Genomic DNA, 17,377 nt, shown 5'->3' with positions numbered 1-17,377 from the left:
TTTATTTTTATTGAACACTCGTGAAACATTAATTATTGGAATTTAATAGTGTCCACCATATCCATGTGGGTTTCCGTGACCATGAGGTCCAACATGTCCTCCGTTAATGGGTCCATGACCATGAGGTCCAACATGTCCTCCGTTAAAGCCTCCGTTTCCAAAGCCATGATTGTGTCCGTGTTCGTATTGGTTGGTTCCACCATAGCCACCAATATGCGGAGATCCGCCAAAAACCACCATCGTATTGGATTGGTTCCGCCATAGCCGCCTATGCTAGGATGTGGGTTATTCCCGTGGAAGCCACCCGGACCATTCGGCCATTGTGGTGCAGCCAGAGCAACGGCAATGAGGCCAGCGAAGACAATCTGTACGAACAATCTTATGAATGAACAAATATTTGGAGACTTCACCGACAAACTTACCAGAAATTTCATTTTTAAAATGCTTAAACACACTCGATTTAGTACTAAGCGTGAAGCAACTTAAGCTTGTGTTTTTATAGCAAAAAAATGTATGTATTGTAGCATAAAAGACGTAAATAAATCTTTTTACATAATATACAAATAAATATTTTGGAACTGAATTGACATGTCAAGCATAAGCCATGGTTTTGCTCTAATCTATTTATTTACTTAACTTAACACAACATTTTATTTAACTCGTCTTTAATAAAAAATAAAACGAAAACTGATTATTTATATACAACAAAAAAATACCCCAAATTTTGTAAACAAAGTGGTTGACAAATTTACTACACTATGTAAACAAATACAATCTGTTGTTGTTGCTTCTAAATACATAGGTAATAATCTTGAAAAACAATATTTCAATTCAAATTGCATCTAAAATTTAAATAAAAACACATTCTGAAATTTCAAGACTATTCAATAATGTAAAATTTTTATATAACTCATACAATACAATCAAAAATACAAAACAATTAAAATACAATGACAACCTTTAATTTTCAAAAATTGCCCACTGTACACAGATAAGAATTTTAATCTGTTGAACATTATGTATAATTAATTGATTTGATTATTTTTTATTATTATGCTTTGTATACTGTATATACTAGAAAATTCTAATCAGACCAACGCACAAACCCGGGCTTAGACTTAAGCGAAACGTAAAGCTTAGATTACCGTAGAGGGAGCTATTTTTATCCAAGTAATTCGGCAATAATCTCTTCTTATTTGCTGACCCCCAAAAGTAACACAAAACTCAAAGCTTCCACTCAATTCCCAGGCAATAAAATTTCGCGTTTTGTGTGCGCACCACATGCGAAATCTTACTAATTAGGCAAGGTTCGCCGACCACATAAGCAGGAGGATGCCAGTACGCAAGTTATTTGTATACTTTATGTGAGTTTAATTGTTTCAGCAAATGGCACAAAATAATTGCGAGCGCTAGCGGGTATTTGTTTAGTTTACGGCACCAGGCGGCGGTGGGGGCTGACCGGCACACCAAGGCGTGCAGGGTGGATATTCAGTGATTGTAGGAGCTTCTGGTGTTGGTAGAGGTGGTAGTGGCGGTAGTCCCAGCACGCTCGCCATCAATAGTGAGAGTAAAAACAACTAGGCCAGAAAATGAAAAATAAGTTAGCTACAGTCTCTAACCGTTTAAGTCTCTTAGTACTTACGCAGAATTTGAAATTCATAATTATGGATGAGTTCTATAAAAAATAAGCGTGCTGGGCAGCTTTTTATAGTAGTTCAGCTGCAAAGCTTATCAGGTTTAGCCATTTCTATTGCATCATTGGAACATTTTGAACTTTAAAAGCAATTATCAATATTTTTTAAATAATACTTATAGAGACAGAACGTTTTAAAATTTATTTAGCAATCTTTAAATAAATGAACTGCTATTTTCTCTAAATATGTTTATTTTATTTTTAACATAGAAAATGAAGAGAATTACATTTATAGAGTTTGGTTTCAAGTAAATATTACCAAGATACTTTTTATGCTATGCTATTTAAAGTTTATGCTTAACTATTACTATTTTCTTTTATTATTATTTTTATATATATATTTTTTTAGTGTATTTAAAAGTCGACTAAGCTTAAAATGTTCTATTTTCATAAAAAGTACATGTACATTCATTTGTAAATTAGGCAAGGTCAATTTTTAGAGCTGATAACTTGAGAGATAGAAGCGTAATGGGTCATGTTTATTAAGTTTGTTTGCTTGTTGCGTATGTGTGTGTGTTGTTTTGCTCAATTTTCTTTGTTATAGCAAATAGAGTGTGCTTATGTTATATACTTTTAGTTTATTGCGCAATTCTTGAATGTCAGCCCTATCTGGCGCAATGATCGGACAAGTTAATTGCAATTGCATTTGCCAGCTACATTTTTACCTATTTACCTTTTGCTTTGCTCTAGCAGCTTGGAGAGATAGTAGTCAAGTGTTGCATGTTTATGTATTTCAGAGTTCGTATATATGCAAACAAAGAGGGGAAAAGTAATTTGTGTGCGTTTTGTATGCATGTGTGCGTTGGAGCTTGTGGCATGTTTATAAAAATGTATGAGGGGTACAAAATTTAATAAACGAAATTTGTTAACTAAATGTGTTTACATTGGCACAAAGAAAAATCACTCTGAATTTATTTGTGCGGTCATTGCATAAGGGCAGCCGGCAACTGCTTAAAGTGGCAGTTCCAGTCACATTACAACTCCTTCGACTCCAACGGCCCTTGCGCCATGTAAAATTCATTGGGTCTTGTGCTTTGCTGCTTTCTTAACATTTCTTCAACACTTGCTGCAAATGCAGCCAAGTGCAAAAGGCCACCTGGCATATCTGTGAGCTTCCGGTTCGTCACTCACAGACACACACACACACACACACACACACACACACTGACACGCCTTTTGCCACAAATTTCGATGTGGGCGAGAACAATGTGCAGCCATTGAGCGCAAATGTGCCAAATAATGACTTGCAGGCGAGTGCAATTTATATGATAAGCAACAAAAATAAATTGCAGGCAATTCATTTTACTTAAATGCAGCAGCAGCAGCAACAACAACAACAGCCAATCAACAGCGCATTCATAGGCACTCAGGTGTATAAACTGCAGGCCCCACACACACACATTGCAGTGCATGCTTGCATAAACTCAACTGCTTGTATATCATTTAAAATTTTCTGCTTGTTTGGCAGAACTCAGCTGATTTACTTGTAGGGCCTGCCTAATGAACTCAGCAACACGAGCAACCAACCAACACTTTCGAGTTGCTCGAGTTGAGCAATGCAAGTGTGCAAAAAAGCATTGCATACTTTTAAGCTGCAAACAAATGTTGGAGAAATTTTTTTTATTGGCTTAAAGTCTAATTTAAATGCTTGCGTTAAAATTGCTAATAGTATTGTTATGTTAATGTTAATAAAATTGATAAAAATTAAAAGAATTGAATCATGCCAAAAAAAATAAAAGCTCATTAATTTTAAATGGAATTTTAAATACAGATACATTAATAATGATAATCTTGTAAACATTGTTTTTTTTTTGAGATTTCATGTAAATAAAAAACACGTTAGAGCGAAGCTTGATTAAGGGAGTCTCTTAAAAACAATATCTTTGTCATAGCTTCCATACAGGCGATAAATAAAAGATCATGTTTTGAAAATAATTTTTATTTGTATGTTTTTAAGTTATTTGTCGGTTTTTCGTTTGTAAATGACTCTGTGCATATTTTAAAAGATACTTAAATTACAACATAGTCTCAATATGAGCGTAAAAACTTGGGCTGAATGTGCTCTTAGTTTTATTATAATTTAATTTTGATATTTCTTTACTGCAAATAAAAAAACTTAGCACGTCTCTCTAAAACATCTGAAGCTCGGCACTTTCAAAGCGCACTAGCAAAATGCAAATTACGCTTATTTTAGCTTGACTTGAGCGTGTCTACCGGTTCAACCTTTGCCTGCGTCGAATTTCTACGGCGCTGGTAGCTGGTAGCCTCGCTTCGTGTTGCTAATGAGCCGGCAGCTCTGGCTAATTGAGCTAAAGCTTCAAACGAAATTAATGTGAAAATTGATGCGGCAACTCAACTCAACTCTACTCTACTCAACTCAACGCTTGTTGCTTGCCGATAAGCCTGTACATTTTGCATTTTAAGGAATTTGAAGAGGTGGAGGAATAGGAGAGTGAGAGAGTGGGCAGCTGTAAAGTTGAAGTGCGCTGGCAACGACAAATCCAGTTGTCCATAACGTATTCATATGCAAAATGAACGCAGAGCCGAGAATTCTCAAATGGCCAGCAATGCCTGCACCCGGACGAGGTCCTGTTGCTGCAGTTGTTACCTGTAGCTCGAACAAGTTGTCTGCCGCGCCACGTCGCGCTCGCTGCAAAGGTCAACGAAAAGGTCTCAGAGCAAGCTGCATTGTTGAAAATGAAAAATATAATACAAAAGTTAAATAAGTTTAAGCTCAAGCAGAAGTCGCGTTGCGCTAACTAATGCATTAGGGAGCGTAGAATTGTTGAGTTTGTAATTAAAACAGAATTACAAAGAATTTGCTTGTGCGTTAAATAAATCAAATTATTAAAAATAGATATATGGGTGCTAAAATTTACATACATTTAGCAATTAGGAGTTTAAAAAAAATTCTGAATATTTTTGTAGAGCTTTTGGATAGTTCCATATGAATGACGCATGTTCAAATGTCCGATGCTCTGGTTGCAGTGCAGCATATCCGTTGACCCGACAGCTACAGCAACATTTCCTGCTCCGTGTGTGCGCCAATCCGTGTGTGTGTGTGTCCTTCGTTGTTGAAAGCAGAACCTTGGGAGCAATCAGTGGATTATACGCTGCTTTACAACTCATGTGCCAGTCACTGCACTCTTTCCCTTCCCCTCACCCCCCTCTCTGTCTTTGACTTGCAGGCGCCCTCGCAGGCGCTCTCCTGCCATGTTATGCTGGACACCAGAGAGTGATTGGGAGTGAGCGAGCGAGTGCGAGTACGTTGCATGCAACACTTTTTTGCATTCATTGTTCGTTAAGAGTTATGCATAACTGTATTTGTATGTGCTTGTGTCTGCGTGTTAAAACATAAATTTAACTGAAGGCATGGGCGCGTGTGACAAGGCCACAGGAATTCAAAACAAAAGTTGCAACAAATACCAAACACGCCATAAAGACAACAACAACAGCAACAACTAGAATAAACCAGCAGCAACATAGACATAAATTGCAGCCTGGCCACACTCGCTGCTGGTCGCTCGCTCTCGCTCTCGCTCACTCTCGCTGCACTCCCCCAACACTGTGTCTGTGTGTCTGTGTGTGTGTGGCGAAAGAATGACAGGAAACCGGATGTGAGTGCATGCCTTTTGTGCATGCAACGAATTATTCAGTTGACATACAGGATGTGTGCTTTGCTGTTGTTGTTGTTGCTGCTGCTGCTGCTGTTGTTGTTGTTGTTATTGTTGGTACTGCTGCTACTGACTGCCTGCCAAATTGCTCCGCAGCTCTATGTAGACTTACACCCCCACCCAACGCTTTTTGTTAATTTCATTTACATTAATTTTTCATACAGCGCGCCCGCAAAAAAATTGTTGTTAAACAAATAAAAACATTTTGTTTGCTTAATTTTTACGCTTCACCACGTGCTTGATTAATGCTCTGCACAAAAACAAAGAAATTTGACTTAAAACTCTATAAACATTAAAGACTCTGCTCAGTCACATTTATATATTTGTTATTAACATTAAGCTTATATTCTATGATGTGTGTGCTTTATGATTATTGTTATTATACCGATGTATGTGTGTGTGTGTGTTTCCTTTGAGTGCACACACACACACATTTTTGAAGCAATTTTTCAATTTTATGTACGAAACTCATAAATAAAACCTGCCCAAGCTGTGTGTGTGTGTGTTTTTTTTTGGCGCTCACTGTAATCAAAAAGTGCGTGCTAACTAAATTGTTATTGCTTTCAAATGTCACGTATCATTATCATAATTTTTTCGCTTGACATTTTTAAGTAGCTGCCATAAATGTTTATAACTTTTACGTCATTTTCTTTTTGGGGGTGTCGAGGCTTTCTATTAACCCTGCAGTGCCAAAACGCCTTGGGCGTCCTGCCAGGTCCTTTATTGGACCCCAGAGAAAACTTCACATACACCTTGGAATACACATACATATATATATATTTATAATTTATGACTGCATTTGCCGACTGCCTTTTATTATGCTTGTTGATGAGAGCGATAAGGCAAGGCCACGAGCCAGTAGCAAGAGAGGTGTGCTCAAGGCAGTTCAACATTACAATTATGATGAAAACATTTTTAATAACAATCTGTTGACAGTCGGCGCAGGAAAAATTGCGGTGAGCGCTGAACAGCGCCAAAAGGAAATAGCGTAAGCGTGACTTTTAATGAGAATATTAAATTTCTAGCAAATTGTGTTAAAAATAGATGAATATTCTTTATTAATTATTATGATTATAATAAAGTGTGTTTTCAATTCATTTAAAATCTTTATGCATATAATTAAATGTAAATCAAAATTTAATAATTTTGAATAAAAACGTGAGTGAACGAAATAAATAAATGGCGTCATTTAGATAGATAGATTTGATAGTGATAGTTACGATTAAGTTGAAATAGTTAATAAGAACAGTTGAATATTATTTTTAAATTATTATGATTATATATAGATAAGTATGTCGAATCATTTTGCATAACATAATGACGCTACTGGATAGCTCCGATAGCGATAGTTTCTTATATCGGGTATATGTACTCTTAGGGGTTTTTCTTTAGAAAACTAATTTATAGAATTAACAATTAAATTGGCACCATGAAACGTTTTTCAAAACTTATGACTACAATTAAGTATATTTCAATTTATTGAAACGCTTTATGTGTTAAATTAAATCGAATTCAAATTATTTTAAATAATATAATAATATTACATAAATATAGTTTAATTGCGAAGCTTGATATTGATGATAACGATAGTACAATCGAAGGAAACTAATTTAGAAACTAATTTTGAGTATTAACAATTTAAATTACTTTTAGAACTATAAATGTTTTCGTAATAAAGCAGAATTTAAGAAATTGGTAGATATGCATGTTGCATTAATAAATTATGCGTCTGCCACATTTAGGCAACATTTAAATTTGGCCCGCGCATTGTTGGCAAAATACGAACATAAGTGATTGTCGACTAAAATATGTAATAGAGAGATTCCAATTGCTGTTGCTGTTTCTATTGTTTTCATTGTGACAGAGCCTGCTGAAAATATATATACCATATATATATATATTTGTATATATAGATGCTGGCATAATTTGCATAATTTCATTGGAAAACATGTTGCAGTGGGTGGTGTGTGGGGCATAATGAGTCTAGACATTTGTTTCAATTTATGAAATTGTTATTTTATGCAATATGTTTGTGATTAGTTGGCTTTTGCATAAATATGCATACATTGTGATTGTGTGTGCTTTGGCAGCGAGGTCGAGAGAGAGAGCTCAGAGGGCGTTCAGAGGGCCTATTATATATTTACGATGCGGCTATAAAGTTTAACAAAATGAAGTAAAATGCAAACTTTAGAAAAATTACTGAGTGCTCTGGCTGCGAAAAGAAATCGGCACAAACTTGCCTCACAAACATTAAAAACTAATCAAACTTTTAAATACACTTCAACCGCAGCCAGCCAGCCAGCCGCCTGTCGAAGACTTAAGATGCCCATGAAGAAGCTGCGGCAACACTGAGGGCGTGCGCGTGGTGGGCGTGTTCATTCGTATGGCACAGAACAATTCGACAGGCGTACTAAAAAGCGACGTCGACTTTGATTTGTGTGACTGTGTGTGTGTGTGTGCCACTGTTTTCACAGAGTCCCCACTCTCTCCCGCTCCCGCTCGCTCTCTCTCTCTCGCTGAGCGTCTTGTCTTTTGGTCTTAACTTTGGCCGGACTTTTGCCTTGTTGTCAACGTCAACAGAAATTGATTGCTCAACAAGCGACGCATTCTTTCTCGCTCTCTCTCTCGCTCAACATGTCGTATACTCACTGACTTGCCCGCTCTTGCAATTCACTGGGAAGTGAGAGTGCGGTTGGAATCGCTTTTGGTTGCCTCTGTAGCATTTTCATTTCATTCAGTTGAGCTCGGAGTTTACTTTGCGCAAAAGTTTTGAGCTCGTCTCTGGCGGCTGCCGCCAGTGAATTATCCTTAGCCAGCGGTCCAGGAAGCGCTCTGTCCCGCTTGCGCTGGATCTGCCTATGCTCAACTTTGACACAGTTTAGAAGCCAAAAGTTTAATGGAATTTGTCTATGGCGTTGCCTTGGCGGTCGGCGGAAATATAAATAAAACAGCATTCAACTTGTTTTTGAAGCAATTAAAAATTCTTTAAGACGCCTTGCCCCTGGCTCACCCAAGGGCTGCAAATTGAGTCGTCCACTGATCGCCTGCGCGTTCAGCTTCAAATGTAAACACAACTCATCAGCCAGCCAGCCAGCAAGTAATAAGTAAAAGTTTTTAATTTCAAAACGATTTATGTTTGTTCAAATACTTTTGAGCAATCTATCGAACTGAGAATGAGATTTGTATAAATGCAGTTTCTGTTCGACTGGGACTTATGTGTTTGCTTAAGCATTTAAATCGTTGGGTAAATACTCGTACTATAATTGCAATCTAATTTAATTTGCTTGCCTGTGTGCTACATGGCGTATGAGCAATGCCGCTGTTTATGGCTCACGCTCCCTACAAAGCGGCGACTGGCACACATAAAACGCACAGTACGCTATTGTTTATACACACACACACACATACATAGACTTGGCATCATTATCAGCACTTATACACCCACAAGAACAAAGCAAGCCAAGCAGCAAAGCAGCAGAGCAGAGGCAAAACGTTGAAAGTTGTTGGAAAAACTGCCCTTAACTACTTTCTGCACGTCTGCAGATAAAATCGATAAATTCCTTTTCGCAAAACGAATTAGGAAACTAATTGACTTGGATTTCGCTTAAAGAATCTCACATAAATCGTAAGCTTAAGCGTGATTCTGGCACTTGGCATTAGTATTGGTGTGGCATGCCGCAATGCCCTGACTACACTGACTGCGTAAACTTTTCGCCAAGGCAAATTTTCAAATGCCATGCGTAGTTTTCTACATAGAAGAGCACTTGGGTGTGTGTGTGTGTTCATTTCTTTATAATTATTTGGTATTTTTAATTATGCTGCGCCGCCTGTTAAATGTCATTAAATGTTTCAGCATGTTTCCTCCCCCACTCCTCCTTGCTGCATGCATAAGTGTAACTCCAACTTGCCTCTTGGCCAACAAACAAGCTGCCGCAGTTGAGCGGCGCTCTCATCATTCAAAGCCAGCCAAGCGTTGGCAAACTAACAAGGCGCAAATATTATGCTCGTGCTTTCAATTTAATTTACCACACATAACATTTCTGACTGGAAACATTTATCCTTACTGCTGCTCCAGGATCTGTCTCTATGCGGGCATTTTATGCTCGGCTTATTTGTAGCGCATGTCTCAACGTGAAAACACTTGCTGCCGTGCTTCAAAAGTATTCACAGCTGATGAGCTTTAACCCATTGGTGAGTTGATTTATTTAAGACGAAATCAATTACAATTCAAAGTTTTTGTGTTCGTATTGTTCGCATTGCTTTGCAATACTTTTAAAGCTTTTTAATTATAGTTTCTTCAGCCTTTCTAGGGTTAATGCATTTCATAAAATTAATGCAGGCAATGTCCATGCTTTGTTAATGAGACACTGAGCCGTATTCCGCTTCATATCGAGCAAAACTTGAGCAGCAAGTTAAATGTTGCAAGTTGACAAAATTGCGTTTCATATTTATAAATTCATATGCAATTGCCATTTTTTGTTGCTGTTGTTGCTGCTGTAGTTGCTGACTTCGTGCCTCGCTCAAATTGCAACAAACATGCAAATATATAATTTTAATAAACTCCAAGAGTTCTTCGTCTACCTAGGTGGCAGCTACGAGTACAAGTATATGCAACATAGCTGTGATGTTGTAGTTGGAGTGCTACGTGCAGCTGGCTCATCAAAAATGCCAAACCAAGAACTGCCATGGCAAGTCATTTGGCATAACAACAACAACTACAACAACAGCATAAGTTTTGTTGTTGCTGTTGCTCCTGCTGCTGCTGCTGCTGTTGCTGCCATTGCTCATTAGGCAGGTGAGGGGAGACGAGAGGTGGAACTGTCGTAGCAGTGTTGGCACTTGATATGCCCCCCAAGAGGCAACGGCGGCTGCAAAATGTAAAATATGAAATTTATGTAGTACCAACAAAATATTTTCCATGTAGATTTCATGCCGTCAATGAGTGCAATTTATATGCAATTTGTTCGTCAACACAACAGCAGCAACAACAACAGCAACAACAACAACATCAACAATTACTTATACTGGATTGGGGCATAATCAGTAAGCAAATAGAAATACGGGAATTTAAGCTTACACAACTCTATCTAAAGAACTATAAAATATAATCAGCTAAGCCAATTACGAGTCTTCTTTGGCACGAGAACAAACAACTGATACAATTTAAGAAACACTCAAAGATTCACTGAATGAAAACTAAAAGCAAGTTGCTTGTTCTAAGTCAGTGTGATAAGAACAGTTTAATTCAGTGCCAGAGCAAATCGATTTTTACACGACGCTCTCACTTTTTTATTCAAACGCAACAATCATCTGACATAAGCACCTAGACTGATAGACTTTGACACATCAGAATAAGAGGTAACAGATAAGGGGTAACACCAAAGAAGGAATTTGAACCTACGGCGGAAAAAAAAACACTTAATCTAGATAAGTACAGCTCGAGAATGTCATACGGTTTGAAAATAAAGTCAAAATTTCACTCATTATCAGGACAGTTTTTCGTCCATTAAAATAGATAGATTTAATTTTTTAAAATCCTACTGTGATGTTACCCCTTAATATTTGCCCATAGCACTGTCTAGTTTATACAATGTTAAGTGGAGATGAAACCATTAGCCGAAAAAAATATATGCCAAATCATAGATAAATAATTTGTTAATGTGAATATTTCCACAGCGACAATTTTTGTGTGATCAAATTAAGTAAAAGAAAATATAAATTAATTTTTTGTGTAATCAAAAATACCTTGAAGCTCGTAACACTAATTTTTTGGGATGCTTTGAAGCTTGATAATCTACCTATAGTCAAAAAAAAAGACCATTTTAAACATTTTATTTTTATACACTTTAACATTTCTTATAAAAAATGAAAAAGATTATTACGAGAATATGCAAGCGTATGAAACATGGAGCAGGAGGCGTGACAGACCCCATAAAGCAAGTAATGGCAAGCTGAGTCGATATAGCAATGACCTCCTGTCCGTCTGGATGTATGAGCATCACAATCTCAGTAACTGAACACAATCTAGAGCAGATAAGTTTATAATTACTTATTTTAATTTTTGAAATCATTTTCTTATCTTATCATTGTTGACATTAAATAAATATAAATTCATATAGGTGCTTATTTCAATTCAATAAAATCCAACACAGCGACTAACACTTGCGCTGAATTCTAATATGAATATTCTAAACTAAACTTATAGTATCGACTATGAGTGGCCGATAAATTGCTGGTATCTTAGGGTGATATTCAGGGCCGGCTATTTTACCAACTAATAACATATCCAGACAATTTAAATAACCTTTAGTCTGCCAAGGATTAACTTTCAATGGAATTTGATTGTAATTAGATATGACAGCCTTCGATGATAAAATTACTTACTCGATACATCTTAATTAAAATGCAATTAAATATACATTTTTATTGTTCTTTAAGAAGCTTATTCAATAAACTGAAGAAGTCTTCTCAGAGTTTAGCTCTGGTAAAATATAATTCTTTTTATCAAAAATGTTTCCGTGTTTGTAAAAGTTAATAACACATAATCAATGTGAGTTGGTAGCTTACAAAACTTTATAGACATTTTACCCACTTGAATTGCTACAACGCTCAACTTTTGCATGCCTCAACACTTTGGCCAATGCTTGGCCAGGTCAAAGCACTTGCCAACTGGACACGGATACTCCAAAAAAATTTATTGTTTCAATAGAAACACGCAACACATGCAACGTGCCGGAGCAGGCGCAACTAAATAAAAAATATATCGTATGTAAAAAAAAAAAGGCAGACGAAACTTGCTAAAAATAATAGAAATTGAATTTCTATTGAACTTTTGGCAGCATGCAAACGACAAAGTTTGCCGGCCAACTTTGCTCACACACACACACACACGCACACATACGTAGAATATGTGGGCCCTGAGGCGACCACGCCTACGTATGACCGCTCGGCGTTCAAGGGCCAGCTGCTGCAAAAGTCAAGTTGTCAAGGAGTTAAGTAGCCAATCAGAGCGAGTTTCGGCAACACTGCAGTGCCGTCTTTTATGTGACACAGACACACACACACACACACACTTACATAAGTACGTTACATGGATACTTTCGCTCTGTCCATTGAGCAGCGGTGTCAACACGTCGACTTTTGTTGAACGACGTCGCCGCCGCCGTTGCTGTCGCCATTGCCGTCGCCGCTGGCGACGTTGCTTTTGTGCTGTCAGCAGAATGTCACATCTTGCAGCATGCATGGGAATTGGCCATGCATCGCCAGTGTGGCGTTAACTCAGCTAACCCGCCCCGTCCCAGTCTCAGTCGCAGTCTCAGTTCCAGCCCAGTCCTCTGCTCTTTTGGCCAGCCAACATACGTACGTACCCTATTTGCTTTTATTTTTGCAAGTCAATAGCTTTGGCTTTTAAATTTATCGACTGACGTTTGATGCGCTTCATTTAACTTGGAAACATTTTTCAACTCGGCTTCGCTGCTTGCTCTGTCTCTCACTCTTGCCCAAAAGAGTGTTGCATTGCCGGTTGCTGCATTAGTTTTCAGAAAATACATGGAAAACTCCACTCCACACAGATACGTTTTGTGCCTGGGCAGACGTTAAGTGTCATTAAATTTTGTCGCACAATTGTTGCAGTTTCGCCAAAGTTTAAGCACAGTTTGGCATGGCTATAATGAACGCATTGCACATGCTTTGAATGCAAATTACATTTATTTAAGAAATCTTTAATAAATGTTTCACCAAATTTAAAGCATAATTCTAGGTTGAGACAGTTTGAAGCGCCCAAGCCCGTTGGCAACGTGTGTCGAAGGCCTAGGCTTAGCCTAACACACACACACACATACAGATTACATGTATGCATGTAAGTGGTAAACGAATGGAGACAAATGTTAGCTCTGGCCGACTGGTTGACTGGCTGTGGACCTGGTCTATAAAGCAAGTACATTTCGTATACAAAAACTCAATGGGGCTACTTGAGCGCGAAGCGAACGAGGCACATTCCATGCGACTATGCCACACTGCACTAATACTAAGTGTGGCGAGCGGACCAGGGGGGCAGGACGGCAGTTGACCAGCAGCAGCAGCAGCAGCAGCAGGAGCAGCAGCAGCAGCAGCAGCCGTGCTGGGTAACAAGGCAACCATTTGGTTATTTACCAGGCAGCCGCACTTCAAAACATTTTTACAACCCATGCACAAACACAACAGCAGCAACAAATACACTGAGTGAGGAGGTGAGTGGGCGGGGCTTTGGGGGTGGGGGGTTTGGCAATATGAAAGAAATTGTTGCTACAATAACCAAAATGCACTGAACTGCAAAACATACAACTTCACGGTTATTTTCTCTTTAGTGCGCTGCAATTTTTTTTGCTCTCTCAGTATTTTGTTGTTGCTATTTTTATTTTGCTTGCTACGCTTGCTTAGGGCTGCTAGCTGGGACAGTGATGGGCGTGGCAAACTGACCCAGCAGTCACTTAACAAATATCAACTAAAATGGCTTTATATGTGGAGATAATAAAAATCCAGCAGCTGCAGCTGCAACTTCAATTTCAGAAGACTCTTCATTCCACACTTTACTCTCAGCTGTCTATGTGTGTGTGTGTGTGTGTGGAAGTTATGTGCCTGGTTGCACTTGAGAGGCAGCACTGAGTGTAACAAACAGCTTTGTCAGCTTAATAGGCGCATAAAATATTTCTAAAATTTCAATTAATTAAATGTAAGAAGTTTATTCTTTAAATATTTAACACATTTACTATTGACTATGCAATCAAACGTTTTAGCTTGTGTCTTATATTTCAGGGGCAATTATAAAGCAAAATTACTTTAATTTTAATGGCAAGCCAACTGTAATAAAAGTAAGGTTAAGTGCTCTAGCAAAGTTTTGCCACATGGCCAAAAACAAGCCCAAATTGGCCAATTGAAATTTAAACCAAATTGGCAATTACCTGCACTTCGTGGGCATTTACAGCAAATAGTAAAAGCAGTCAAGGCATAAAAGTATTAATAAGCATAAAACTTGCATAAACTCGAATTAAACAAATGCGCAGACGGACGGACAGACAGTTTTTGTGCTTCGTATACCAGCTGCCACTTTCGCTGCGACACACACACACACACACACATGCATAGCATACATGCAACAGAGACAGGGTGGACATTCCAGGCATCGTTTTGCTAATGAACTTATTTCTCATTTTGAATTCAAATGCACACAGACTCTCCAAATTGGCTTATTACAATCAACTGCCATTAAACAATCGATGCAGCTAATTGTACGTAAAACGAAGGCTGTATACCCAGCCAGAAGGCGTGGCACTTTGTAATGCTGCCACACAGCCACTCTGCCAAGCGCAATCCCAATGAGCACATTAATTAATTAAAGTTTTTATGAGCAAAGTGCTATACAAAAAAAAAAGAAAAAAAAATATATATAAAGACAAAAAAAAAACAACAGCTTCAATTAAATTGTATGTACATTGCTTTTAGTCGGATACTGTGGATACTTTTTATAGCTGGCAAGTGCAAAAGATAATAATAACACGATTTTAAAGTGGGGAAAATGCTGATAGAACTGCAAGATAAGCTCCAATTGGCAGCGAAAAATGATTTTTAAATTTAAATTTACCTTGTTATTATCAATTTATGTTTGCATTATTGAGTGTATTGAGTCAAATGGCACATTAATAAATTGAATTTAAAATATATGTATTATAATCGTAATAAATAAATGAGTTGCGAGTTGCAGCAATAACAATTCAGCTAACATTTCTCACAGCATGAAAGTAAATATTATATATTATAAAATAATATTAGACCAAGATAAATTTATATGATGGGGTTTTCACATAAATTTATCTAACTAACAATAACTTATGATTAGCTGGAGCTTTTTTTGCCGTTGGTTAATAAAATCTATTGAGGAATTAGTCTTGGTCTTAAGTTTATAGGCTGATAAAAGGAAATGTGAGCTACAGATTATTGTCAATCTTTTGTAGCTCCAATATTTTCTTTACGTATCTAACCTATAACTCCAGATGAGTTTGAGTGTTTTTTTTTTATAGAATAGATTTGCTTTCCTTTAGCGGACAATTCGATATATATACTATCCAAGTATAAGGTTTGGTTTCGTCAAATATTTTTTATTATTTATTCGATTGATATTGATTCTTCACCTGCGGCTGCTCAAGCTCCTTATGCTATGTTAAGCTTCTATACTGGTCAAGTACGTCTAACCGCATATAGAGCAAGCTGAGTGGAATCGAAACTAAAAATTGAACTATACTTCAGGCATACTGGACACCAACTAGCACTTTTAAGAAAGAGTCACATATTCCATCTAGCTCATCGAAAAGAGCAATAGTTACAAATTACACAAATTGGAAGCAATATAAATTAGACAAAACTATTATTAGATGCAAACTTTATTGGGCTCTGGCTGAATATTGGACTATCGCTGTTTGTTTTGTTCTGAGGTGATGATTTTAATTGAATTAATTATCTATAGATAGCACGGTGGCTGGCTGTGAAAAGCTTTTGCATAATTGACATTTGCAGAAGCTTAAAGAGCTCATCAGTGTCTTAAATGGACAGCTCGATCAAAGCGAGCTGATTATGCCAGTAGCACAAAAGCCGTTGACAAAAGATAAACCTTTGACTTGGTTGCGTTCTATCTGATGCCCCGCATTTCGGGCTGAGTAGCTTGCGCCAAGCTTTGGCTAGACAATGGCCAAGTGCTGAGCATAACGGACATGGACTACACACACGCATGCATGGCTGTGTGTGTGTGTGTGTGCATATATTGGAGATGCTGTTGGGTGTTCAAGGGGCGTGGCCGGCTTGTAATAACTCACGCCTTTTGACACAGATTAAACCGACATAAAGACAATGCCAGTGGAATTGTAGTAGACGGCGGAGTGGGGCACACGGCAATGAGTACGTCGACGTCGACGACGACGACGACAACGCTGACGACGATGACGAGAACAAAAGCAAACTTGGCCAAAAGGATTTTATGACCCTCCCCAGTATGCCTGTTTGTGTGTGGGTGGCCTGTGTAAATGTTATCCTTTATTGTTTGCCAGGCTTTGCCATGCAGCCTGCACATGTCACGAAGCGAGACTTCTATGAAGTTATTCCTTAGGCCCCTCTGAACGAACAGACGGACGGGAGGACGGTACGGATGGGCGGACGGTCAGTGCATTACCAAGAACGCGCTTGCTGCCTGGTAACGCTTCATTGTAGGTGACAGCATCTATTGTCCTCTGGCTGCAGCAACTCCTGCCGCGTTAGCAACTGCATTTTTCGGCTTTGAACGTCATGTTATGCCCGCCCACCAGCCGAACACCGCATAAACCACAAGCATATCCAAATTGCATGCAACAACCAGACGCCACATCTACCTTGCCACACTCGCCGCTGCCGCTGCTGTAACTCATAAATTTGCTGGCTATTCAAATACATGGCTGCAACAAAGGCAAACTGACATGCTTTCATTATTTATAATCAAAATAAACTTTATTCTTGCATGAATTGTGACAATTATTTTGACAAACAGTTCGCAACGACTTTAATCAATCACATGAATTAATTGGTTGCTTGTAACTTTTTAGTTGACATTAATATAAAGAATATGTATATGTTAATTATAAGCATGAAATGATTTGAGTTTGTAAACAGTTATAATTTATATGGTATGCGATATCAGATTGTTATCGATCTTCTTTACATTTCTAATTGTATTGGTTGGTCTAATTGACTATATTGGTACAAAAGAATAAAGAGTATGATAAAGGGCCTACGACTTACATACAGGACGTCCCATGATTTTTTATGCAAACGAATATATGTAAGAAATAGTTGTGATCATAAGTTGTGTTTTGATCATGGCTATAAAGCTTATTCTTTGAAGTGGGTCTTGCTTAAAATGAACGCACCTTCTTTAAATGTATAGCCTATACTTTTAATTAAAAAAAAAAATTCAAATAAAATTACGTCACGATTAAAATAAATCAATATA

At 37.8% G+C, this 17,377-nt stretch overlaps 2 protein-coding genes across 2 annotated transcripts; both read right to left on the bottom strand.

The window, feature by feature from the left end:
• Positions 1-32: 32 nt before the first annotated feature.
• Positions 33-445, bottom strand: LOC108594481. The gene is made up of 2 exons (XM_017979671.2): positions 423-445; positions 33-365 (listed from the first exon to the last, which is right to left on the bottom strand). The coding sequence occupies exons 1-2, from the start codon at positions 432-434 to the stop codon at positions 33-35; spliced, it is 345 nt and encodes a 114-aa protein (XP_017835160.2). The 5' UTR covers positions 435-445.
• A 934-nt stretch (positions 446-1,379) lies between these two features.
• On the bottom strand, positions 1,380-1,662 carry LOC108606093 (proline-rich protein 12). The gene is made up of 2 exons (XM_017995941.2): positions 1,643-1,662; positions 1,380-1,577 (listed from the first exon to the last, which is right to left on the bottom strand). The coding sequence occupies exons 1-2, from the start codon at positions 1,658-1,660 to the stop codon at positions 1,425-1,427; spliced, it is 171 nt and encodes a 56-aa protein (XP_017851430.2). The 5' UTR covers positions 1,661-1,662; the 3' UTR covers positions 1,380-1,424.
• Positions 1,663-17,377: the final 15,715 nt, after the last annotated feature.

This window comes from Drosophila busckii, chromosome 2L (genome assembly GCF_011750605.1).
Source record: "Drosophila busckii strain San Diego stock center, stock number 13000-0081.31 chromosome 2L, ASM1175060v1, whole genome shotgun sequence".
Lineage (NCBI taxonomy): Eukaryota > Metazoa > Arthropoda > Insecta > Diptera > Drosophilidae > Drosophila > Drosophila busckii.
Note: the sequence above shows the minus strand (reverse complement) of the source record. Positions and strands in the feature narration are given on the sequence as shown.